This window comes from Fusarium solani (genome assembly GCF_023522795.1).
Source record: "Fusarium solani strain SB1 chromosome Unknown bctg00000009, whole genome shotgun sequence".
In the NCBI taxonomy this organism is placed as follows: Eukaryota; Fungi; Ascomycota; class Sordariomycetes; order Hypocreales; family Nectriaceae; genus Fusarium; species Fusarium solani.
Genome location: NW_027072144.1, coordinates 378,161 through 403,887, shown reverse-complemented (window position 1 = coordinate 403,887; position 25,727 = coordinate 378,161). Strand labels below are relative to the sequence as shown.

The 25,727-nt window shown below is 49.3% G+C and overlaps 7 protein-coding genes across 7 annotated transcripts; 3 read left to right on the top strand and 4 right to left on the bottom strand.

Annotated features, from left to right (window-relative positions):
- Window positions 1-1,168: 1,168 nt before the first annotated feature.
- MRS44_013192 (uncharacterized protein) lies at window positions 1,169-4,438 on the top strand (the record flags this gene model as incomplete). Its single annotated transcript, XM_065616679.1, has 8 exons — window positions 1,169-1,679; window positions 1,733-1,927; window positions 1,975-2,072; window positions 2,132-2,164; window positions 2,210-2,863; window positions 3,099-3,764; window positions 3,837-4,350; window positions 4,404-4,438. The coding sequence occupies 8 exons, from the start codon at window positions 1,169-1,171 to the stop codon at window positions 4,436-4,438; spliced, it is 2,706 nt and encodes a 901-aa protein (XP_065472751.1).
- Window positions 4,439-5,400: 962 nt separating this feature from the next.
- On the top strand, window positions 5,401-6,838 carry MRS44_013191 (uncharacterized protein; the record flags this gene model as incomplete). The annotated part of the gene is made up of 4 exons (XM_065616678.1): window positions 5,401-5,518; window positions 5,569-5,867; window positions 6,290-6,647; window positions 6,687-6,838. 4 exons carry the CDS (start codon window positions 5,401-5,403, stop codon window positions 6,836-6,838), a joined length of 927 nt encoding a protein of 308 aa, XP_065472750.1.
- Window positions 6,839-11,279: 4,441 nt separating this feature from the next.
- On the bottom strand, window positions 11,280-12,020 carry MRS44_013190 (uncharacterized protein; the record flags this gene model as incomplete). The annotated part of the gene is made up of 1 exon (XM_065616677.1): window positions 11,280-12,020. One exon carries the CDS (start codon window positions 12,018-12,020, stop codon window positions 11,280-11,282), a length of 741 nt encoding a protein of 246 aa, XP_065472749.1.
- Window positions 12,021-12,365: 345 nt separating this feature from the next.
- On the top strand, window positions 12,366-15,053 carry MRS44_013189 (uncharacterized protein; the record flags this gene model as incomplete). The annotated part of the gene is made up of 3 exons (XM_065616676.1): window positions 12,366-13,935; window positions 13,995-14,922; window positions 14,978-15,053. The coding sequence occupies 3 exons, from the start codon at window positions 12,366-12,368 to the stop codon at window positions 15,051-15,053; spliced, it is 2,574 nt and encodes an 857-aa protein (XP_065472748.1).
- Window positions 15,054-15,347: 294 nt separating this feature from the next.
- MRS44_013188 (uncharacterized protein) lies at window positions 15,348-15,566 on the bottom strand (the record flags this gene model as incomplete). Its single annotated transcript, XM_065616675.1, has 1 exon — window positions 15,348-15,566. One exon carries the CDS (start codon window positions 15,564-15,566, stop codon window positions 15,348-15,350), a length of 219 nt encoding a protein of 72 aa, XP_065472747.1.
- A 1,421-nt stretch (window positions 15,567-16,987) lies between these two features.
- On the bottom strand, window positions 16,988-19,342 carry MRS44_013187 (uncharacterized protein; the record flags this gene model as incomplete). The annotated part of the gene is made up of 5 exons (XM_065616674.1): window positions 16,988-17,607; window positions 18,002-18,026; window positions 18,087-18,389; window positions 18,439-18,750; window positions 18,821-19,342. The coding sequence occupies 5 exons, from the start codon at window positions 19,340-19,342 to the stop codon at window positions 16,988-16,990; spliced, it is 1,782 nt and encodes a 593-aa protein (XP_065472746.1).
- A 1,732-nt stretch (window positions 19,343-21,074) lies between these two features.
- MRS44_013186 (uncharacterized protein) lies at window positions 21,075-25,489 on the bottom strand (the record flags this gene model as incomplete). The annotated part of the gene is made up of 8 exons (XM_065616673.1): window positions 21,075-21,147; window positions 21,207-21,405; window positions 21,594-21,658; window positions 21,726-21,843; window positions 21,933-22,248; window positions 22,374-22,534; window positions 23,215-23,878; window positions 23,936-25,489. The coding sequence occupies 8 exons, from the start codon at window positions 25,487-25,489 to the stop codon at window positions 21,075-21,077; spliced, it is 3,150 nt and encodes a 1,049-aa protein (XP_065472745.1).
- Window positions 25,490-25,727: the final 238 nt, after the last annotated feature.

Below are 25,727 nucleotides of genomic sequence, written 5' to 3'. Positions count from 1 at the left end.
GGGATTGAAGCTCAGTTAATCCCTATCCCCTGAGTGCGCGTAGCCCTCCCAAGATGTCACGAGACCCACCCGACCGCGGTAACCCCGGAAGTACGTGAGGGGTACGAAAAGCTTAATCTCGGAAGGAATTCCTGCTAATTCCCCGCCAAAACACCATCAATTCATTTTGATATCATCAATGAATTCCCCTCCAATTCTAGAAGGGATACAGGTCATCAACCCCTATGATGACAACAGCTTTATCAAGGAAGAGCACAGTCATTGCTTGTGGCAGGGAGACCCCACCCGGGCCGTTGATCTTCCGGCCGAAAATGACCGAGGCACCAACTTCAGGCCTTTCCACGTAGAAACACGCCACTTTCGCATCAGCCCACTGCCTCCAACGCCTCTGCAACTATTCCAGCTTCTCCTACCCATATCACTCGTTGAAAAATGGGTATCTTACACCAATTCATGGATCACGTGGCTCAAAGAACACGGCGTCGTTGACAGCTGGAAGAACCCGATGGGGACGACCTCAAAACTGCACAAATGGGAAGGAACAACAGTCTCAGAGGTATTGACGACGATAGGTGTGCTAATATATATGGGTGTGCATAAGGAAAAGACGATACGAAGCTATTGGAATCCCCCTAAGCCCGGTGATCAACGCCCTGCGCACTCATTTACCATGCAGTACCCACCTGCCGTACGTACCCACCTACCGTACAGCAAAAAAAATTTTCCCCATACAAAATGCCCAATTTCACTTATAGAGTACGTTGTCAAAATGAAAGACATTTTGATGAGAAAATGTCTGTTATATTAAGAATTGCATGGAATTTAATATTTCCACTTTGCTTCCACAGTGACGCTTGCGGTGTGGTCGCACGGAACTAATATAAAATGTCTCAAAATGCCTCCCTTATCAACCAGCCTCCTCGAAGCTTCACAAGGATGCAAGCAACTCAATTCAATTCAACTTAATTCAACCCACATCAACATTTTGTCAAGGAGCCAATAGGATGTATAGATTATATGTGGGGTGAGCTAAAATACACATATTCTATTGGCTCCCTGACAAAATGTTGATGTGGGTTGAATTAAGTTGAATTGAATTGAGTTGCTTGCATCCTTGAAGCTTCATCCAAAACTTTCTCTTCCCCATCTTTCCTTGGTCACCTCAAACATGCCTCAGTCATCTTATACGGAGGGCGATGTTATCCAGGCCATACTGGATGTCACAGAAAATGGCCTCTCCCAGAACCAGGCCGCCCAGAAGAACGGCGTGCCTCCGACCACTCTCTCTGACCGATTAAGAGGCCTACCGTCAAAATCCGAGGTCACCCAGCCTGCTCAGCTGCTATCCAAGTCGGAAGAGTCCAGATTGGGTACCTGGATACTTCGACAAGAGGCCTTGGGCTATGCTCCTTCCCACAGTCAAGTTCGCGCCACCGTAGCTGCCCTCTTGAGACAGCAAGAACGGGAAAGGCCTATCGGTGTACACTGGCTAACCAGGTTCATTAAACGCCATGACGACATCAAGACGAAGGTGGGGAAACGCCAGGAAGCTGCAAGGTTTAATTCCTTTACCCCAATGGCCGTCAATTGGTACTTTGATATCCGGGAGAGCGAATATGGCTGGATCAAACCGGAGAACACGGTTAATGTTGACGAGGGCGGTATCATGGCTGGATTTGGTGAGTATTGATCATTTTTGGTACTAAACTCACTAATCCACTGAAAAATATAGGCTTGGATTCCTTGGTCATTGGCAGTAGCGATCCTAGGAGGAAGGCCTTCCTCAAGGGCTCACAGTCCCGCACTTGGACTACCTTTATCGAAGCCGTCACCGCAGATGGTCGTCTTCTGAAGCCGGGGATTATCTTCAAAGGTAAAGAGCTTCAGCAACAGTGGTTTATCGATGAGCTCCGGGGATCGCCGACTGGTATTATATCACGCTCGACAATGGCTGGACGGACAACCATATCGCAGTCGAGTGGCTCAAGGAGGTCTATCTGCCTCAAACGCAACCGGCGGATGAGTCTGATGCAAGGCTCATCATATTAGATGGCCATGGAAGCCATGTATCTGTGAGTACCTACCTGTTCTAGATCGGAAATGCCGCTGACGGCGCTGACTGAAAATCCAGGATGAGTGGATGGCTACGTGCTTTTTGAACAACGTATATTGCTGTTACCTGCCTGCACACTGCTCTCATGGGCTGCAGCCGCTGGATAATGGCGTCTTCAATGTATCCAAGGCTGCCTACCGAAAAGAACTGCAGAAACTCGCCAGCCTGACCGATTCTGCGCCGGTAGACAAGGTCAACTTCATCAAGGCCTATGCCAAGGCCAGGGAAGTGGGTATGACGAAGAAAAATATACTCTCAGGCTGGAGAGTGACTGGAAACTGGCCGATTTCACGGCGGAAAGCGCTCATACATCCTGAGATTCAGCCAGATAAGAAGGAAACCTCTCCTGAATCAGAGGGCCGCAGAGACGGGCAGGTCGACTCTGATAATACGCCAAAGACCAGCCGCCACATCCGAGATCTGGGAAAGAACAAGAGCCCGTCAACAAGAAGGCGCTATTCTGTGATATCGAAAGGGTTTGAAGCTCAAGAGTCAAAGATCGCCTCTCTGAGCACCAGAATAGCCAGTCTGGAGGAGGAAGTTGGCCGGTTGAGCAGAGGCAAGAAGAGGAAGGCGATACTGAATCCCAACAAAAGATTCATGACATTGGCAGAAGCTCTGGTAACTGGTGAGACTATTTCCGAGGCAAACGAAGCAATTGAAGGGGCGGATGCTGTTGAGGATGTGATCGAGGTGGGAGGGATGGAAGAAGTTGAGAGTTCAAATTCGGAGGAGGAAGAATTAGGTGTGGTACGCACACGCGCAGGGCGTGAAGTCAAAATACCGCGAAAATATTAAAATCCACTTGATTCTAAAACGAAATTCGAAAATCATTTCACGGGTTTTATTTTTGGTGAATTTTCAACATATGGTTGAAAAATTGCATTTTGTATGGGGGAATTTTTTTTTTGCTGTACGGTAGGTGGGTACGTACGGCAGGTGGGTACTGCATGGTATCAAGTGCATGCCATACAACCAGTTTCAGCTCGTCCACAGACACCTTCGTCCCTTTGACCGCACCAAATATGACGAAACCACACCTATTCCGAAGGTATTCCAATGCGTTGAAGAGTGGTCTGACCACATACAAGCCGTATCCATGCAGATATTCCGGCCCGGGTCTCACCCTGCCGTCGATGAGTGCATAATCCGCTATACGGGCAAAAGCGATGACATAACGGTCATCAAAGGCAAGCCTGACCCCATAGGCTTCAAGATATGGGTCATCTCCCAATGCGGCTTCTTTATTCGGTGGATTTGGCACGTTAAGGAGAAGCCACACGGTGCCGCTGGCGTTGAAATTTCAACGCAGGAGTCATCATCGCAATGTCGGTCAAGCAAGCGAAGAAAAGTCACAGTCGAAGCCCCTGATACAGAAGACGAGTCTTTCTTACCGAATTCGACTCAGGCTATTGTTGTTGCCCTTACAAATATGCTGCCAAAAGCGACATATCACGTCTTTGTGGATAACCTCTTCTCGTCGTCTCCCCTCTTCCGCAACCTCCGCAACCACGGCCTCGGGGCCACAGGCACGGCTCGCACGAATAGCGGCATCCATAAGGAACTCATACAAGATAAGAGCAATGACGGCAGAGTCAAGAAAATGTACGAATTTAATACGGTCAAGGCGATACCAACCCCTGACAACCAGGTACTGTCGACAGACTTCAGACACTTTTCACTGAGAAATCCTTACTAATTCGGCTTCGTGCTGTGACCCTAGGTCAACCAAATCGCTTGGAAAGACAACAAGCTTATGTTATTTTTGACCACCGTGTTCACTGGTGCCGACGATGAGCGTGTCATGCGGCAGAGGAAGAAGCCGTCATCACGGAAGTCAGAAGCCAAGCCAATACGCCGCTTTTTCGGTGACGAAGCTGTCAAGATGATCAAAATCCCGATAGTGGCTGCTGAGTATAACGACCAAATGAATCACGTTGACCGTGGTGACCAATTGAGGCCATATTATAAGTACGATCATCCCCTGCGCCGTGGACCGTGGCAGGCACTTGCATGGACTTTCCTCCTTGACGTGGCCCTCGTTAATAGCTATATTGCTCAACTTCACGGACCGCAGCCAAATTGGAAGAGATATACCAATCAGAGGGAATGGCGAGAGTGCATTTATAACGAATTATTCAACGCCTATGGTCATGACAGTCAGGCAAGGCAGCGATACCGACCAGGAGACGAGCGTGATCTACAAAAGCCCGAATTACAGAGGGAACACATTATCCGTGAGATCAATCATATCGACCGTCATATCAAATCAGACTGCCTAGCCTGTCAGGGCTGTCGACAGGGGCAGCTGAGAGCAAAAAGTGAGGCTTGGAGCCCTCTTACGGAGACCAGCGGTAATAAGAAGAAGAGGCCCAATGTACGGAGTCAGACCTCTCATGGCTGCCGTATTTGCAAGGTTGCGATTTGTAATGACCAATATTGTTGGGACTTCTATCACCACCTAATTTAGCAGAGGAATTGAGTATCCTTTGTTTGGCGCCTTCTGATTGGACCAGACCCCTCATCGTGACATCTTGGGAGGGCTACGCGCACTCAGGAGATGAGATCCGTTCTCCCGGGCGTAATAAATACTGATACTGATACTGATACATCCTTGGGCGCCTGGGCGCTCCCCCTGACTAAGCCCCCAAAATGGCGCTCAGATCCATCCATCCAACTTTCTTCGCTATTTGTCGCAGGGTAGGCATGATCTTCACGGCCTCATGAAACAACTGCGTTAGTAATCTAGCCGTATGCTTTAAGTAACTCTGCGGGATGGAGTACCCCGCACAAGAGACCACCTCAGACAACAATCAATCAACACACTGCTGCTGCTCATTATCGTTTACCTGACCCTTGATCCTTGATCCTTTTAGCACCCTCAGTGCGACAGATAACTACTGCCGCCGGCTGAAACCGAGAGATAACCAGGACGCCTCGATCATGTATCACGTAACCGCGCCCTAACGTCTGAAAGATAACAAGGTGGAGTGGGATGACCATGTGTCTAGCGTGCTCCCTACGCTCGACATAATGCCGTAATGTCCTATTACGTAACCACGCTCTCACGTCTGAAAGATAACAAGGTGGAGTGGAATGACCATCCATGTTTCTAGCGTGCTCCCTACGTTTGACATGACGCGAATGTGTATTACGTGATTAGCGGACCTTCACTTATAATCAACTCTCATCAGTTCTTTTATTCCAGTAGAACGAGCTACTGCGTCACTCATCGAAACCTGTTGCGGTTTTCGCCTTTTTCGTTTCTATTAAAACCGTCTCCTACTATGTCTAAGCCCACCGAGCCCAGACCTCAAGGTCAGGTCGCCTCCCCGACCGAGGACATGGTTGAAGAAGGCGAGTCCCGTGAGCCGCGTCGTGAGGAATGGCGTACAAGTATCATAGGTTTGTTCTCGCTTCTTGGTCTCATAAATAATTAATTAAGTATCTGGTAGTGGTTCTTTGTTCTCACTTCGTTGTCATGAATACCTGGGGCTTTACAAACTCCTTTGGAGCGTTCCAAACCTATTTCACTGACGCATTGGATCGTCCGCCATCAACGATTGCATGGATTGGCTCTATGCAAATATTTCTACTTTTCTTCCTCGGCACAATCACAGGGCGTCTCACAGATGCCGGGCACTTCAGAAAGGTATTCTTTATCGGATCACTTGCGACTGTTATTGGCATTTTTACATCCTCATTTTGTCATCGATTCGAGGAACATTTAGCCACTCTTGGCATTGCCGTGGGTGTGGGTAATGGATGCCTATTTTGCCCTATGCTTACTGTTATGTCCTCATATTTCGATAAGAGACGTGCGATAGCAATTGGAGTTGCTGCGTGCGGCTCAGCCTCGGGGGGGTTAGTTTATTCAGGGATGGCGCGTCAGCTTGTGCCATCTATTGGATATCCGTGGACGATGCGTGCGATCGCCCTGATCCAACTCGCTCTGCTCGCTGTCGCGAACCTCTATCTACGTCCGAGGATGGCCAGAAAAACCTCCGCTGAGTTGATCGACTGGTCGGCTTTTCGAAACACAAGTTATAATTTTTACGCCGCCGCTTCCTTCTTTGTGAGTGAGCTACTGACCCATAAAATTGCTCTATTTCTTAAGCCTATAAGGGCAGTGTTGACGCATCCAGTATTTGATCATGTCTTGCTAACTGTCACCAGTCTTTGCTCAGCTTATACTTCTCTTTCTTCTTTCTTGCTTCTTACTCTCGTACCGTTCTAACACCGCCATTGTCTTATGAGGATTCTCTCAACCTGCTCTTGATACTCAATGGCGTCAGTGTAGTTGGTCGTCTAGGTTCCAACTACGCTGCGGATCTGTTTGGAACGATATATGTCTTCACACCTGTAGCTGGTGCCACAGCCACCGTGTTGCTTGCATGGATTGCTGTTAAAAACGTGGCAGGAATATACTGCTGGGCAGTTGCATGCGGAATCTGTTCTGGCGGCGTTCAAAGTCTATTCCCTGCCGCTCTTGCTTCCCTTACAGCTGACCCTCAGAAACTTGGCATCCGAATTGGTATGATTTTTACCATAGTTAGCTTTTCTAGTTTGATAGGCCCCCCAATCGGTGGAGCTCTGATCAGTGCCCTAGGTGGAAGGTATCTCGGCGCCCAGGCTTTTGCTGGTGTTTCTATGTCTCTCAGTACATTGTTCCTCGTGGCTGCGCAGAGAGCAAGCCATCAAGCCAAACCAGGGCTCCCGGCTTGAGCCTTATATGTGACGGTCGGGTTGGGTCCAAGGGATAAACCTGGTCGTACTGGGTTTATGTTGGTAGAGGGGACGCTGGCGTTGTCTTGAACAAGGGGTTTGTCACGTCTGGTAATGTGCCCAAAGGTATTGAGTGTGACCAAGTTGCATTGATAGCTGAGGTAGCTGCTACATAGGGAAGTACAAATGAGTGCGTCCTATATACTTTGCGTATTTTCCGGGACCGAGGTATTTCTGCTTCGGTCCAAAGCAGGACTGGAGTGAACGAGTTTCGGTCCTTTCGGTCTCACGCAACCGGCATCAGAGCAGCAGTACAGCACCTTGCGCTCTTCGTCCCATGGGAAATGTTTCTATGCGAGACATCCGATGACATTAATAACATCTGGGAGAGGTATAAGGCGTGTCTTCCCAAGCGCATCGCGTGGCTAGCAGATAACATATAACTGCTGCGGCGATCCGCCGAGGACGTGGCGCTGGATGCCCGGCAGTGGGGGGTCTAGTCTAGCGAAAGCGATCTGATTGCCGATGCAACCGAATCGCGCAGCACCGAAAGTGACGGCTCGCAGAGCGTAGCAGTATACTGGCCGGATGACATCGGTATGGCGACCCGCCTGATTGATGTATTGAGGAATGCGATAACGGGAAAGGGGATAATGGCCGGGTCGAAAGAGATCTCTGCGATGGTTGGGCCAATGTACCGGTTCTAGGAGACCGCATTGGTCTCTGAGGAGGACCTTTATGCCGCGATCATCCTGGATAATGGCCCGAGCCCTCTTGAAGGGACGGCCCCGGGCACGGGGATGCCCGGGCAAGAGCAACTAAGGTCTATTAAGTCGCAGCAAATCAGCCTCTCCCGCGAGCGAGAAAAGGCGATTCAGGGTATGCAGAGTCGGCCGGGCGCTGCGATAGCCATCGACGGAGCCACGGAGCGCGGCGGGTCGGAAGGCTTAGGCTAGCAGAGCGACCGAGTCGCGACTGCCGACCGGATGGAGGGCACAGGACCATCCACGAGCATCATGTTCGGCCCGTCGACATCGTTTTGCGAGGTTGGGAGATAAGTGACTAAGTCCCTGACGCTCAATAGAAGATAGAGCATCGCCTTCTGGTTAATCTGCCGCCAACTTGACCAGGTGCGCCGAGATGAGCATCGCACCCCGTAGCTATGCCTATTTATCGGAGGCGAAGGAGGTACTGGTAAATCGCGGGTGATCGCCGCTATCGCCGAGCTATTCGCCCGTAGGGCATAGTCGTATCGCTTGCTAGTGACTATAATGTCTGGCATAGCAGCGGTAAATATTAATAAAATTATATCTATTAGCTTATAAGTTCTCTAAAGATATAGGCATAAGAGTAGGCCGCGTAAGAGAGCTAGATAGCTTTGCGTCGTCTAGCTTAGCAGCTCTATATATCGACAGGTAGACTAAGATAGACTAGCAAGAGAAATATATACTTATTATAGACGAGGTTAGTATATTAGTTACGCCGATGCTATATGCTATTAATAAGTAGCTCCGGGGGCTCTAGGAGTTGGCTGAAGATTTTAGCGGAATCCTAGTAGTTATCTTTTACGGGGACTTCCACTAGTTCCGCCTAGTATAAGAGAGGTCAATACTGCTCCCAAGCTTAAGCTTCCTATAGGAGCAAGGTCATGGCTTTGGCCCTGAGTAGCGCAGGTAATACCGGTATAACATTGCTTATGCCCTGTGGAGGAAGTTTACTATGGTGATGCTTAAGAAGCAAGTCCATGCAATATAAGATGAGAGAGGGGTTTAGCATTTCGATAAGCACACTAAACTGCGAACTACGGGCAGCTACCGTCTCCTCATCGTGGATGGCCATGAAAGTTACCTTTCTGTTGACTTCGAGCTTTACTGCAAGCAAAACAAGATCGTCACACTTTGTATGACTTCTCATTCATCCCAAATCCCTCAGCCTCTTGATGTCGGGTGTTTTGGCCCGCTCAAGCAAGCATACGGGCGACAAATCGAGAAGAAGATGCGGGCAGGTACAACGCATATCAACAAGGAGGATTTCTTTCCGGCATTTATGGCAGCGTTCCAAGAGTCTATGACAGAAAAGAACATCCGAGGAGGTTTTCGGGGGGCAGGCCTCGTCCCTCTGAGCCCAGTCAGCGTAATATCTAGGCTCGATGTGAAGCTATGTACGCCCACGCTAGTGGAGGAGGTTGACGAGCTACCCGCACCTTGGGTTTCTAAGACGCTAAATAGCCCGATAGAGGCGAGCTCGCAAACCGAATTTATTAAGCACCGGATCTCTCGATACTAAGGAAGCTCGCCGATATAGATTCTGGTTGCTGTTGACTAATTTGCCAAAGGGACTTAGGGAATCATGCACCAGATCGCCTTACTCAAGTCTGAGGTTCAGATCCTTCGACAAGAGAATGAGGTGCTTAGCCGGCGCCGACGGGCTAAAAAGAAGCTTTTGTGGAAAGGGGGAAGTCTGACTTTAGCTGAAGGGCAGGATTTGTAAGATCAGAAGGAAGTAAATGTGCAGTTAGAAGAAGAAAGCCATCGAAATGGGGGTCGGAAACGTAGGCCACAAACGAAGGAACGACGATGTGGCGTTTGCGGTAAGATAGGATATAACGCGTATAGATGCTAGATAGAAGTAGTAGTGTCTTAAGAATAGAGTGCTAATTGATTTGAGCAGATTTAGAGTGTTGTGGTTGATTTTGCAAGGTAGGGAGTCGCGAGCATGCGACTTAGTGCGACATTCGCTAATCTGCGACATTCGCTTATTAAGTACGTTATGGATTATTTTTTTTTTTTTTTTTTTTTTTTTTTACAGAAAAAAGGGTGGGGTTCACGAATAATAATACTAATAATGATGATAATGGAACTTCTAAAGTTACTAAAATTAATAGAATTGCAATTAATCTACGTAGGGGGACGCATTAGACTTATTTTAACACTATAAACTCAAATTAATTAATAAGTAATAGGGACTTCAGTTACCATACCCAAGTTATTAAGATACGGGTAGGGTGCGTCGTGCGGTATAAGAAGCCTGTGAACGGCCTCTAGTAACTGTATTCCAGCTATCTAGTCCAGGATGCTATTTACATCAAAGATGAAGAAGAAAGAAAGAAGTTCTCAAGTGCCCCTGAGCTGTGGGGTAACCCCCCACCCCCGGCGCGCACGAGCTCAGTACGCCCTGCGGCACAGCCGCAAGGATATGGGCCCTGGCCCGTGACAAAGCCTAGCTAATTAAGGAGCCAGAATCCCACTTTAATAAGATAGTTTAATCAGGGAGTCATATGGAGAATCTTTCTAGTGAAAGTAGACTATGGGGAATCACAGGGGTCATGGGCCAATAGCGACGCGTTCAAACCACTTTTAACAAAAGTGGGAGAGACAATAGGGATGTAGGGTGCCTTTGTAGACTATGCGGGCTCTAGAGTGGTAGAGTGAGACAATGATAAGTAGGACAATGGATCTACCTATGCAGATGCCGTACAGGTCAGTGTTCTCCATGATGGATAGTGTAAGAGTAAGGAAACAAAACGGCAGCGTCCCTTGGACGGGGGGCCATTCCAACTATAACCAGGTCAGTTACGGAACTGGCCCCGGCGCTAATGTGTCACAGGTTTACTTACATGATGTTAGACGTGGGAGGTGGGTGCCGAAACGTACCATCCGGAGATACATAAATTGCCGTGTAGTTCGCCGACCATCTGTAGTCAGACACAAGCGGCATTAAGCGTGCACCACGATGACAGCCAGAAGTGATCAGAAAGAAGATCGCGGGGACGGTTGTCTGAGGACCGCTAAGGTCTTTGGACCAGACGAATCGGTTTCATCGTATCATCAGATGATTGTGGAATCTCAGGATGTCCGCAAACGCTGGAATATTCTTGCCGCATTCTCCAACTGGATTCTCCTTGATGGCTTCGTTGTTTTCCCTGGAACCTTTACTTCAATGAGCCGTAGCGGGGCGCTCAATCGTTACCAGGCCGGCCGAATCATACAACACGCCGTTCGAAATGTACCCCTGCTGTACGTAGGGGGGTTCACCTGTCTCTCCGGTGTTTTAGGTGTTATCACTTAGAGATATAAAGGTCCAAAGGGCCTCCCAGTAAGATTATAATAACCGAGAATATTTACAATCATTTTTACAATGAACTGCCTTTTATCAAAGTGCACACCCTGCGCAATCCAACAACATGGATTGGATGGATCGGAGAAGAATTGTTGGGGTTGATACTGACAAACAACAAGCGCTACCAGGTCAGACACACGGTGATCGAGTTCAGGACCGAATCTAAGAGCTGGGTGAACCTAGATCATGAGACTGAGGGTTTTGGGTATGGCAGCAGTTATCCAAACAATGATTGGACTGAGCTTCTCAAACAACACCAAGGTAGGATCAATCACTTGAAGCACAGATATTAGCTACAACGCTTTCTTAGGTCGCTCTTCATCTATACCTCTCTATCCAGTCGCAATGCCATTATGATGCCTGTTCGAGTTCTGTATTTCTCCGACAACTCCCCTTTGGGGATCAACTCGCCGTCCCCATTTGCCTTCAAAGCCTCCTCCAGAGTGCAAAGTCCCGTCTCGTCGAATCCGAGTCGATTATACAGCCGAATAGTTGCAGTATTTTCGGGCTTGACCATAATGCGAACGATAACGCGAGGAGCCTTGGTTACCCGCCGACGCACCAAGAATTGGAATGCCTCCATACAGAGCCTTTGTGCCAATCCCTTTCCCCTGTGGCTAGGCAAGGAGTAGAGACTCAGCATTTGCCATTTCTCTTCTGTCTGATCATCTGCTGGTGAGGGCTGGCCCGACGCGGACGGAAGTGCGAATTCTTCAGCTGATACAGGTCCTCGTAAGGTGACCTGAGCGACCCATTCCGAGGTCCCATCACCTTCACGGACGCATACAAATGTCTCTTTTTCCGGGATTCGGAGCCGTGAGATCCAGACATCATCGGTAAATTGCGATTCCGTTTCCAAAGTCGACGAGAACGCGGTTGGTGATTGTCGTAGGCCCTCGAGTCGAAGGGCTTTGTACTTGGCAGCCATAGACGCCAGGTTGACATCGTCCCGGTCAATATGGAGGAAGGAGTAATTCATGAGGAGCGGTTTTGTTCGTGTGAGAGCTTTGCTGCTTCCTGGTACTGGTCTGAATGGTTTCTTGCTCAGTCTGCGGGTAGGCATTGATGAGTATTTATATCATCTTAGACAGTAGAATGGCGCCATAACTGGGTCCAGAGCATGCAACTTCACTTATCAATACGCTACCATCACCACCGTCGCCTGCTCCCTATCATTGACATGACCCATTGTTGAGTAATCTCTGCTGACTTAGTCTCGGAGTTCTTACATCAGGGCTCCGAGCCTGCATGATGGCTTTTCCGAAAGAGGCAAAGTGGCATGATCGGAGACGGGTCGATATAAATATTGCCACACTTGAGGTTGAAAACTGCCGTAAATTGTATGCTTTATTTTAGCAACTAGTATCCAGCTCCTCCCGGACTCGCATGTCGTAAGGCTAAACTTGACATGATTTTTGTGGGCCATCGCCTCTTCACTCATTCCAGTCTGAATGAAGCTGATGACTCGATTCTTGATACCAACTCCCACGATCGAGACAAGGCCTTCGTTATGGCAGAGCATTTTGAGTCGGAATTTCCGCGCTTTATTCCTGTTTCCTCTGCTCCCGATCTCCCTGGTGATGCCATCGACGACACCAACTCGACGCTCAATGACATCAACTGGGCCCTCGATCTAGATCCCTCTTGTCTTGTGGCCGAGGCTCACGCTTCCTCGGAGATGTTCTCTGTCGAACTTGACACTCCAAGTTGGGCTAGGAACCAGGGCCATGATGCTACGACGCAAATCTTGTCCCAGAACAATGAAGACCAAGACAGCTCGCTCCCAGGCAGATTATTCGGAAGCAAAGAGCGCGCAAGCGACCATCCCAACTCGTCAACTCCTGCGAATGATATGTCTACAGCTCCCAAGATCGGAAAGCGGTTTTCCTCTGGGTCAGTCAGAGTTTTGAACAACTGGCTCCTAAGTCACATCCACCGTCCATACCCTTCAGTGGGAGACGTTGAAAGACTCGAGAAACTATCTGGTCTCAACAAACAACAAATCCTAAACTGGTTCGCCAATGCTCGTCGGCGCAAGAAATTCCCCCTATGCCAGGTCCCAGCATCCGATCCACAACTCCCAGAGACTCCGCCACTCGAGATAACGCGTGGACGTCCAGCTACCCCTGTTCCCGAGCATATGAATCCTTTCGAGAGATGGCGCAATTCGCCGCCCGAGAACGAACCGGCCAATGTGGCTGCCATTGCTCGTGCAGTATCTGGGTTGCCCTTGGGCGAGATGGCTGGTACTCACTCAGCCGACGGTGGACCTTCACGCTCCCCGGACAATGCGTACTCCATCACCAGCACAGGCACATCAGACTCAAGCCGAAGCTCTCGTACTTCTGCTTACTCTTACACTTCGAAAGCTTCACAAAACTCCATTGGATACCTCAGGAAGGCTAGGAAGCGAAGGAAAAGGCCCAATGCCGGGGTGGAACGCAGCCGTTCGGGGGCTTTATTCCAGATCTGTCACCGATTCCAGTGCACGTTCTGCACGGAAACCTTCAAAACAAAACACAACTGGCAGCGCCATGAAAAATCATTGCACTTGTCACTGGAGCAGTGGCAGTGTTCGCCAAATGGCCCTACTTCCAAGAATGCCGATCAAGTCGATGAATGTGTCTATTGTGGCATTGTCAATCCAGATTCAGGCCACCTCGATAATCACAACCACGCCTCTTGCCTGGAACGTCAAAGTGAAGAACGCACATTCTACCGAAAAGATCATCTCATCCAGCACTTGAGGCTCATGCACGGTGCTCGATTCAGGAAGTGGCCGATGGGGGAGTGGAAGGTTACCAGCGGAGAGATACTGTCTCGATGCGGGTTCTGCAACCTCGATATGGATACATGGGCTGAAAGAGGCGATCATTTGGCTGAACACTTTAAAGAGGGCAAGACAATGGCTGATTGGAAGGGAGACTGGGGGTTTGAACCACATGTGCTCGAAATGGTCGAGAACTCTGTGCCTCCATGTGGGTGTTGGCCTCTTCTCCTAATGCAACCTGATTGACAGGTACTAATAGGATTGTAGATCTTATTCACTACGAGAGAAACTCACCTCTGCCATTCACCACACAGCAAGGAGCTCCAAATAGCCCATCCAGTGCATTTGAACTCATCCAGCTAGAGTTGGACTACTTCTCTACTAACCAGATCGAAGCTGGCCACAGCGCCCCTTCAAACAAGCTACTTCAATATGAGGCCTGCTGTATCATCTTTGGGGCCGAGATCATATTTCGGCATGATAGTGCGCCTACGCCGTCTTGGCTACGCGACCTGCTTCTGTCGTCAGAGAAGATTACCAGGGACGCTCGACTCCGGCCCATGAAGAATGCCGCCAAATCTCGATATACGCAGTTAAAGATTCACGGCAAGAGGGACATCTTTGAAGACTGCAAACTCGAGAGTCTCTTGCGTCAGCACGTCGACATGTTGCAGCTGCTCAACTTTGAGATTGGGAATGATGAGCTCCAACTCGAGGCATGCAATATCGTCAATCAAATGCCAAACTCTTCACCAATGTTTGTCAAGCTGTTATGCGACTTGGCCTATGACTCAAGTCATTGGTTAGAGCCATTTCGTCTCCGTGCCAGGCTGTCACCTACCACTACTGCAAGTCATACCGCGCCAAATCACTCTCCAACACAACATACCTTCACAACTAACACAACACTTGACTTGCCTCTTCCGGGAGTTCCGGGAGAGGGGGGCTCCTGGATGGGAGGTCGTAACAAATCTGCTGCCCTCTACACAACAAGTTTTGTCACCGGCGGATTTGGGACAGTTGCTGGCCCAAAAGCCACGAAGGTCGTTCTTCTCAACGACAGCAACATGTACAGGGCGCTCACTAGAGAGTTGTCTCGGTTTGTAGCGAGTGCTATATCCCCTCTAAATCCAAACAACCATGCTCCCACCGACGAGGAACTTCAGTACCAAGCGCGATGGATCATGTATGATGAGTGAGTTGGGTCCCAGTATTGCTGGAAACATTTCACGGCTTGCTAACTATTTCAGTGGCGACCCATGGAATCAGACGCCAGCTGATAACCCTGACTGGCTTCGAGAGTTTAAAAGAGACATTGGACTTTAAACACTGCATCTTCTCTTTTCCACTGTTGGAAAGGACTCAAGCCAGCACGTCTCGATTTCCCGCTAAGTATTCTCGGCATCGTTGCAGTGGATGAACGACACTTTGCAGCATATCCTTCTTCCACCGTTCAGGAGGTCTGGATTTACGCCTGTCTAAACGCCATCCAACCGCTTCGGCATAGTCAGGACCAGCCTCCTGGGGTACCTGGCACTGCCAGTCTCGTGCCGCTGGGAGATTAAAGCCGGCTATCTCCCTCGCATTTGTCCCCTTAGGGCACTGCTTTCTATAAGTATGCTACTTAAGTAGCTTTCCAAAGCAAAGCTCCAAGAGTATAATGCCGAGGTAGTCCAGCGCATTGGTGAACTCGGTAGCTCCTAGCGTTGAGTCGGATGCTGTCTTTTTGAGAGAGTTGTCGAAATCTCGACGTATATGCGGCTGATCTAGCTGGAAAATAGTCGAGTCGCGAGGGTCACTCTTGAAATTTCCGTCTTCTTGAGCGTAGTAGGGAGCCATTGGGAATCCAACAGTTGTTGAAAGGATGAAGCCAAGACCAGCGCAATCGTGTACCAATGCGGTCGAGTTGGTTGGGGGTGAACCTCGGCCCGGAGGATCTGTTGTTTGTATTGCGCAGCTGTGCTGGGTGAAGATGTTTTTTTTGAACTTGATTATATTATTATTATTGATATAAGAGTTCTTCTCAAGTTTATATCTCTGAATGATTCCATCTAGGACTTTGAACTCTAAATCTAGGACTTTCAGACTGCTAGTCTGAATCCTGAAAGGAAGGGGGATCCTCGGATTTCCAACAGGATCTAAGAGCGTCACGCATGGGGGAGAGGCTATCGTATTTTCCTGAGAGAGAGGATAGACATAGAATCTGCAGTCGTCTTCCCTTAAATACCCACAGCAAGTCCCTTCAGTTTTTCGGATAGCTGAGCAAAGAACAGATATCTCCTGGGTGATGCTGAATTGTATGTATGTATGTATGTATGTATGTATGTATGTATGTATGTATGTATGTATGTATGTATGTATGTATGTATATTTTTCGTCCGGGAGGCCGTGAGGCCTCAGAAGTCTCCTAAGGGAGCACAGGACGTGCTGAGCTACGGGAGTCTACCTATGATCTAACCGTATAGTGTCCCCTATCCAGCATATAATCGGCACAAATGGCGCTTTATATCGGGCCTGTTACCCGTCAGCGGGCGGTCCAGGCACGGCTAGTGAATAGTAGCCGCGGGGCAGCTCATGACTAGGATAGTCATGGTGGAGGGCCGTGGTTGAGGATGGCCGCAGCCAGACGGAGAGCGTTGCGGCTCCCTGCCTGGCCGAGCCTGTGCAATAGAAAGAGGTAACAAAAGAAGAGAAGAGAGAACAAAGGAGGGAGCAGACGCAACTGCGTCTCAGGTCAACCCCGTCTAGTAGCGAGGGCAGCTCCTATCAAAGAAGGGGCTTGTCTTGGCCAGCTTGACAAACTTGTCAAAGTCTTTTCCTAATGCTAGATTCACTGCCGTATCCGGCGAGGGAGCGAGCCTCTCTCGCTTCCGTGGCGGTACCTTTCTGCAGTAGAAGATATGGTCAGGTGTTTTGCGTCGGTTGCATGAGCAGACCACTCGTGCTTCGCTATGGTTGAACCTCTCGTGGTATGCGGCAAAATCCCCGTGAAGGGACCTTGCGGCGAGTAAGTGGTGCAAGACTGTACGCGGGAGCTCTCGCTCCCGCGGGCAGGCTATTGTCGCCTTCAGACCTGCGTATATCGATTTCCACCGAAATTCTGGCCATTATATCGATATCCAGATAAGTGGGAGAAATTATCTGGATATCGATATATCCAGGCAGATATCCATACAGCCACATAGCCACTTTAGCAAGGTTGATATCCAGATAAACCACATATAATTCTTGTAGGCTAGAAGAAAGAACAAGAAAGTGCCCTAATCTAGAAAGTCCTCTGCCTCTGTTTCAACGCTAAATTCAACAGCAACGCTGGAAATAACGCCCCTGCCACCGTGAGACTTGGGTACAATGATACCCTCGCGCATCCAGTTGCCCACACACTCAACCTTCGCCAGGTTCTCGCAGGTCATGCTCTCTCTATCCCATGATAGCGTACGCCGCGCCGATGAGAAGTGAGACTCAACATCAGATGATTCAGGAGGGATTGAGAGGATATCAATTGCCATGCGGGATAACCGCGGATATGCTTTCCTTTGATCTCGATGTAGCCACCACTGGAGAGGAGAGCCAGTTATCCGGGTCGGTGGTGCATCAATAAAGGTTTCGAAGTCATCGGCGTCGTCTAAGATAGGGCCAGTAACAGCAATATCGCTCAACAACTCATCCAGCTCGTTGTGCTGCCTCCCAGATGAAGAGGACACATCTAGAGGTACCCGCAAGGATTCTGGGATTGGCGCGGCATTATATTCATCTAGCCAAATTTGCTGGGCGGCGGCAATAGCAGGCGCGTGCCAGGATTCTTGCCAATTCCGCTCAATGTATTTTCTTCGTTTCGAGGGATCGAGAAGGAGTGCGGCGGCATACACAGGTGTCTGGTCTGATAAGGTGTAGTACTTATTAAGTACAAACCAGCCCATATCGATGCAGTGTACCATGTGGGGATCATGGTTTTCCTTTGAACTATAAAGCTCCTAAATAAGACAATTAGTTAGCCGATCAATTAGATAAAAGAAAAAACATCGCCACCGACCTTATACTTCTCGTACTGTCGCAATAAAACATCCATTATCGAGAGTGATTGGGAGAGTGTAGATCGCGCCCCTTCGGCCAACAACGTAGCTGAGGCAAACGGCTGTAGGAAACGATGCGTCCGTTCAATAAACTCCCACTCTGAAGCTAGCAGGATATCGTCTTGAAGCTCTCTATCATGGTCAATTAGGAACTGTTTTACACGGGATTGATACCGCAGAAAATTATCCAACAATCGATACCATGAATTCCAGCGTGTGGCATTATCTATGCCTAGTCGGAGCTTTATTTCATCGTCCCATATAGCCGAATGAAGCGTAGATTTACGTATCCAGACCGCGATGTTGTGTACTTTCCGTAGGGGCGCGATATGCTGCCATCCAGTGAAGTTCTCAAGTATACGATTGCCTCTTCGCGAAGCTGATGGGCCTCATCTGTTCTTGTTGTCTGTCCGGCGTCGTGCAAGGTGTCGTAGAACTGTGCAAACAACTGATCGTTTGAGGTATCATCGGTGGCATCAAGAGCGGCGATTAGTGCCTCTTTTGAAGACGCGAGAAGAAATGCTTGAAGGGATAGGTTAATAATGTGGGCGACGCAGCGGATACGGCGCTTAGAGGGATCAAACGTCAACTAGCAACCAATTAATCCTAATCCAGAGATAAGGGAAGGGTTATCGTACCCCATAGTCTTCTCGTAACCGCCGTGAGAGATAAGACAAGCAGGTATCATTTGAAGTGGCATTATCCCCTACATGGTAGCCCACTTTAGAAGCAATGCCGTACTTTGCCAGTGTATCGATAATTAGAGATGCCTGGGTTTCACCACTATGGCTATAGCGACATTCTGGCATCGCTAGCAGTGCCCTTCGTGGCTGATAATCCTGATCAACCCATCGCGCAGAGATGGCGAGTATCCCATGGCGATGGGGCGATGTCCAGAGATCAGAGAGGATATGGATCTTTGAGATGGAAGCTTCAAGAGTTGCCATGAGCTGAGAAGTGAGAAGAATATAACTCATATGTGGCATCAATTAGTCGCATTAGAGCACTTCGGTTGGTCACTAAAAGGTCCTCTATAGCAGGATTAGCTGCTAGCATAATCTCTTGCATCTCATCCCAGGTAATTGCTGAGAAGGCAAGCCGGCGGCGTGTGATTAGGCTGATTATTGCATCTAAATACCGATCGCGGTCGAACATACGGCGGAGAGAGACATCCGAGTAACGAGAGGGAAAGAAAGCATCAATCCGAGGACGTTTGGCTTCCCTTTCATCATCTAGAACATCAGAACTGCCCCCAATGAGCGTGCGATCGAGGGAAGAGATAATATCGGCATGGCACCGCCGGGCGTGATGCCATGCGTTGTCCCGCTTCCGATTCGCCCAGGGCTTATCGGCAGGGCAATGGAGACATCGATACATCACCATACCCCTAGATTTGCGCTTACGTGACCCGCCGGTGGCGTTCTGGGTGTCCTCATCAGGATACGTTGCTTTGAAGAAGAGGAAAAAGTCCAGAGACGTCCCAGTAATGGGCTGGTCCGAAATCGAGGGCGTAGAGGCGGCGGTGGTCTGAGATGATGCCATGGTCGATAAATCACCTGGATAAGCTAATTGTGCTAGAATACCTAGAGCCGTTTGAACGAGTACTGAGATGGTGGTGCTGATGTTGAAATTGAGAGAAGTTGTCAGACAATTGGCTCCACAGGAATCATTGATGGCACCAGTCAATTGATGAGAGTTATCTAAAGAACAAAAGAAATCGAACAGCCATGTGTTCGGGAACAGCTATTTGAGCTCATATTAGGATTATGCGACAGGCCAGATGTGAAACCGGATACGCGACCCCAAGGTACGCCCCGTGTTTCATATCCAGTCGCACGAACCTAGTGGTGATGTGCGACAGAAGCCTTTTCATCATCTGATCAATTGATAAGATCTTTTCAGCCAATCAGAGAGCGGTATTTAGGTGGATATCAATCTGGATATCCATTTAAGAAGCAGAGAGTTATATCGATATCGATATATATCAATATCGATATATCCAGATAGCACAGTTGATATCGATATATCATATCCAAATACGCAGGTCTGTTTTGCCCTGTGGCGTGACGGCTTAGGTGCACCGTTACAAGATCCATTCTTCACCATGGAATGTCTTAGCAACCCCTCATTTCTCCTCCCCCCTCACCATCCTTGATTGCTTTCCCAATGAGACAATACAGCGTGAGACACGGGATGACATCCCAGTTGAAACAATCACCCCCTCGTTTGGCCCAACAAAGGCTTGTTTTAGCCCTACTGCAAAGCCACGTTGATCGATTGTTACTTTATCTTGTTCTCAATTCCCAAGGTTAGTAACTCGCATATCTAGTACAGCCTCGGATTTGAAGCCAAATTCAAGGAAATTGAAATTGACCACTTCAAGCTTCGTTCCTCAAGGCTGCTTTGCGCAACCCGCGATCGGGTTGCCTCTCCTGTTATGCGACATTGAGCTTCCAAACGGGGGTAGATATCTATAGGCTGTGATTGGAGGAAAAGTCGAAACGGGGCGCGTTTTGAGCAGGAATACTTGAGTAGGGCGGCAATTCTCTCCCTCAGACCATGAACGTTCGAGATATACTCCCTATACGTCTCGGAAATAGACTTGTTAATGGCTTCTGACAAGTTGTTTATGGCTTTGTATCTCGTACGATAGTCATCCTTCTTTTGGTCAATGGAAGTTGCCAATCAGCCCAGATTTGGCGCTTGATCCTGTAGATTTCGAGGGCTTCTTTCTGGGCATCCTTTGGAAGGAATTCCCAGCCTTCCTACGGCTCCGGTGGTTCTTCCGGATCCCCAGGGTCTTCCAATTTAATCGTTGAATCTTGATTGACACATTCCCAGATTTCTCAGCTTTTGGCGATGCGGGCGATATCGTCGAACCAAGGTGTCCAGTCCGATCGTCCGTTTAGACGGGTAATTAGGGCTATTTCCTTCGTTTCCTTGGTTGGAGACATCATGGCGGGTTTAGGAAGGCGATTTCAGCAGTATCGAGAGTGTAAATTTGCTTTCCTGATGAGCAGGCCTCTCCTGACCACGGTTATTGCGCAGTTGCTTAGTGAGAGCTCCTGATCTCAACACCACAAATTCTCTCACAACCTCCTAACTAGGAAATCGGAACGGCGTCTCTCTGACGGCGTGATCTGGGATTGATGTGATTGAGCAGTTGGTTGGGTCACACAAGCCGGCAGACCGGGCTCATAACACTCAGAAGTTTGAGGTGTGCAACATAGGTGGGGGCAGAAGAGATGATTGACATTGCCCTGCTTGATCCTATCTAAGGAAGCGACGAAGGTCGGTCTCTTGTACCTATGTTCAAACTGCCGATATCATAGGCAGCAGCCTGCTGCCTGATGCGAGTTGTGGTCATTCACTCTCACCGTGAGCCTTGCCTCATTTCTATCCTCACCCCAACAGGTTGTGCTGCGTATAGCTGCTCGTGCTGACATCGGGTGGCGCCTGGCTATGGCTGAACTCAGCACCTCGGATCTCGTCATTCGAGTTGTCGCCCGTCGGGCCTGTGTACTGCCATGTTTTGATCGGAGGACCGGTAAAGCCGAGCTGAACATCGGGGAAGCTGGGATTCTCCGGCATCGTTGGACGCGAGCCTCTGGAAGACACGCTTGTAGAGCGGTCGGCAGACCGGAATACCAATGCATACCATTGTTACGACGATCTCGGCGGCAGACCAAACGATCGCGCGGACGGTGTCCTCTGCTCACAGGTGGGTTGGTCAGTAATACCTCTTGGCCACTTTTGTACCGCAATCCGTCGGTGATAATAAGGAGCTACACACTAAGGTAATTCTGCTTGGTCAGGTTGGGTAACTCCATTGTCCTCTTGATACCGCAGGCGCCGGCACTGTGGTTGTGCGTAAGTCAGCATAGCAATGACGATAAGCCTGGTCAAGAAGTGAATCGTGACCTACAAGACACCGAGGCTCATACTGCCGGCAATAATAACCTTTTCCCTCTTGTTCATGTTAAGGTTCCAGAGTAATACCCAGGGGAAAATGGCGAAGAAGAAGTCGACAATGATGCAGAAAACTTTATGGGCATCATGTTAGCAATTAGACAAGAAGCCTTCGACTGCCGCATGGTGGTACTTCCGACTTCCTCGGTAGGCACGTACGTACTGGAAAGTGTGAAAGCAGCCGGGACGGACTTGATGTGGCAGAAGCCCCCCCGAATTCGGTGATCCCAGAGGTACGCGGGTGGAGTACATTGCAGCCAATAGACGAAGACGACCGAGATGGAAGTCAACATAAGGCCTGCCATGGTAGCCCAGATTGCCATCCTGTGCCATATCATGTTGACGCTGACAAGGCGCAGGAGAAAAAGACCAAGAGAGCACTTCGCGACTGCCATACCAATAATGGCAAATGTTTGCCCGATTACCTCGAGCAGTACTGCCCGAACCGCATCCTCAACGTCTTCAATCTCGAACATGTTCTGGCCGAAGCCATAGTTTGCCGACAAATGTATGAACACTGTGTATAAGAGTAAGAGAATCTGGACAGACTCCATGAGCAAATGACTGCTTTGCAGCGATGGAGTTAAGGGCGGACTCGACTTACGAAGGCAAAGTTGTACACAAAGTCGTCGACACCAGAGGTTTTGACAATGACGACACGCGTGTAGACTCTAAGGATCACGAAGACGAGAGTGATGAATGTCAACGTCCACATAACACCTAACGCCCACGGTGCATCGCCCTCCATAGGCTTTCTCGAGTTGTCTTGCGACTTGTTCGACTGGGCTCAGAATTTCGATGGAAGTTGTCCAACCAAGATTAAAAATAATTAAACCCTCTATGATTTTCCTTGACCAATATATCACAGTTCTCTGGAGTTGCTGGGGCCCAACTGTAGCGTGCGAAAAAAGTTGGTAGATGACGTTCGGCTGACCTCATACCCGTGAATGTCAGTCGTCATCGCTGGCATAATTCCATACCTCCCTTCCGGCCGCCAATCAGGCGGCAGGCTGCCATGGATCACGTGTTACCATGAGCCATGCATCGCTATCCCTTGAGCTGTGGAAAACCTCCCGCCAGGTCACGGCGGGGGGGTGCAGCCAATTAAAATGCATCGCCGGGGCCAAGGGCCTCCTTGCACTTCTTGACCTCGGCTGCCCTACCGTAAGATCTCGCGAAATTCGAACACTTTTGACTTCGCTAGCGCCTCTTAGCCCGCCACAGCCGGGGCGGGGATGGGCGGCAGAACAAGCCCCCAACTAAAAATAGGTGGGCGGCTTGTTCCCATTTCCAACCTCATCCCTCCCTAGAAGCTGCTTCTCAGACATCCCAATAATGAATAAATACATAATAATGCCATATTCTTATGTATTCATAGCCGTGCCCTTATATTCTTATCTATTCTTAAGCTTATGAATTATTCCTAATATAACTTGAGGGCCCACTTATATCGTCGTCGTCGCTTGCGACTTCCATGACCTTGTCATCTACTGCCACGTAGACTTTGCGGATCAAGTCATTCTTCACCCAGTTGCTCAGGCATTGAAGCTTCTCGATAGTGTCAGCCGAGAGCCGTGCCCTGTCCCATGAAATTGTCCGCCTTGCGCAAGAGAATACCCGTTCCGGGTCGTCGGACATCGCCGGTACACTTAGTATGTCAATGGCCAATTGGTGTAAACGTGGATACTCGATCCTCTGTTCTTCTCGGCACCACCATTCCAGCGGTGTTTTTGTTGTCATAGGTCTTGGCGGAGAATTGACGAATTTTTCGAATTCATCCTCATCTCCGGGTTCATCCAAGACACTCATTGACTGCTTGATACGCTCGTACGGTGTTACTTCCCGTCGTTCGTCGTTCAGCCGAGCCGCGGACTCCGACGGGAGTGGCCGGTCCTTGTACTTCGCCCAAAGCTGCCGTGCACCAGCAATGGCGGTCTGTCTCCATTCCTCTGCCCAGTGGCGGTCAAGGTACCTCCGGCGCTTTTCTGGATGGAGCAACAATGCCGTGGCATATATTGGGTTTCTGTCACTCTCTTCATAATACTTCGAGAGAACCCACCAACCCATGTGAATGGAATGAACCTTACGCGCGTTGCTGGCGTATTTGACCTGCTCTAACATCAGTACAGGTCTGGTAATAGATCGTACTGGCCGTCTATAACTTACCTTGGCATTCTCAAACTGCATGAAAAGAATATCCATATTTTCTAGCACCTGATCTATTGATGCCCACTCCATTTGCTGCTCCAAGGTCGCTTGGTAAAACGGCTGCAAGAACTCGTGAGTCATTTTGAGTACTTGCCAATCATCATCCGTGAGGATGTCGTCTTCCAGCTCGTTGTGGTATTGGTTGAGGAATATTGACAATGGACCCTCTTGGCTGATAGCCGCATCAAGCAACTTGAACCATGAGTTCCAACGGGTGATATTGTCAATTCCAAGCGCCTTTCCTGCAATGTCATCCCATGCATCGTTGCGCACCGTGGAATTACGGATGAACACCGCAATGTTGTGGAGTTTACCCATTGGGCCGATGCTCCTCCAGCCGGCAGTGTCATGGCGTTTCTTGCGCCTGTCGTGACTCTTGTGGCAAGTATTCGACTGAATCTGGTCGTGTAGCGCGTCCGCAACTGTTACATCATTTGCTTCGTGTTGCGCCTGCGCAATTGCGGCCTGCAGAGCGTCCTCACTAGTTGCAAAGAGAAAGGCTTGAAGGGATAAGTTAATGATGTGGCCGGCACACCGCGTTCGAGAGGACACTGGATCAAGTGTAAGGCCGTACTCTTGCGACAGCTCAACAGCAAGTTGGCGGAGACAGGTGTCATTCTTTGCGTCATTGTCCCCAGTGAAGTAGCCGATTCGGTGCGCTAGGTTGTACTGTCGGATAATCGTCATCAAGTGAGGTGCCATAGCCGCTCCGGCGTGAGAGCGGCGGAGGTTTGGTAGCCCTAGCAATGCTTTCCGAGGTTTGTAGGCCTCGTCAACCCATTGGGCGTGAACAGCGATATAGGCCTTGCGCTGAGGAGAAGACCATACGTCCATGGCAATATGTACGAGGCTCCGGGCACGTTCTAGCCATTCCTTTACGGATTGTTGATGCGCATCGTAGGCCCTGTCCAAGTCTGCCGCAACTGTGCTACCGGAATCAGTCAGGAACTCTTCAACGGCAGGGTTTATCGCGGCTAGAAGTGCCTGGTATTCCGGCCACGTTACGAAGTTGAGCGGCAAATGTTTATGTGCGGATAGCAGCATCTGTGCCTCTCGAAAGGCATCGACATTGATTACACTCCGTAGAGTGTTCATCTCATTCTCCCTGACTTGCTGCAGCTGCTTGCTAGTTGTTCTTGCGAAGGCATTTTCGATGGCTAGTTGGCGCCTGTTTTGAGATTTTGAATCCTCTCGAATAAGTACGTGATGAGCCTTCTCGAGATGATAGCGGGCGTTGCCAGATATGTGGGTTGACCAGGATGGATTGCGACAACGCGTGCAGTAGTGGAGTAATTTCCCACTTATAGTGCGTGGCTCGTCGCCTTGAGCTTCTCGAAAGTGATCCCATGTTGATGTGGCTCTTAGTTTCCTTCTCTTGACCGTATGCTGAGCTGACGACGCCTCGGGTTCCGACAGTGTGCTGGCAACTTGTGAGGCACTGTCAGAGGGTAGCACGGAGGAAGAACTTGACGGGGCATTGAATTGGGGCAGTGAGGATATGTTGACGTCCATTGTCGTGTGTGGAGATATGTCGCTGATGTACTTCTAACAGCGTACTTGCAACGTGACGGGTATGGCGAAGCAGCAGTTTCGGTTGCTAGGAGTTACAAACATTGGAGGAGTTCACCTCCTACCTAGGGGCCTGATAGGCAGCAATATGCGTACAGGACTGCAATTTAACCTGAAACACGCTGGGGAAATTGGCCCTGGAAAATAGCGGGTCCATATTATTAAGAGTTAATAATATATA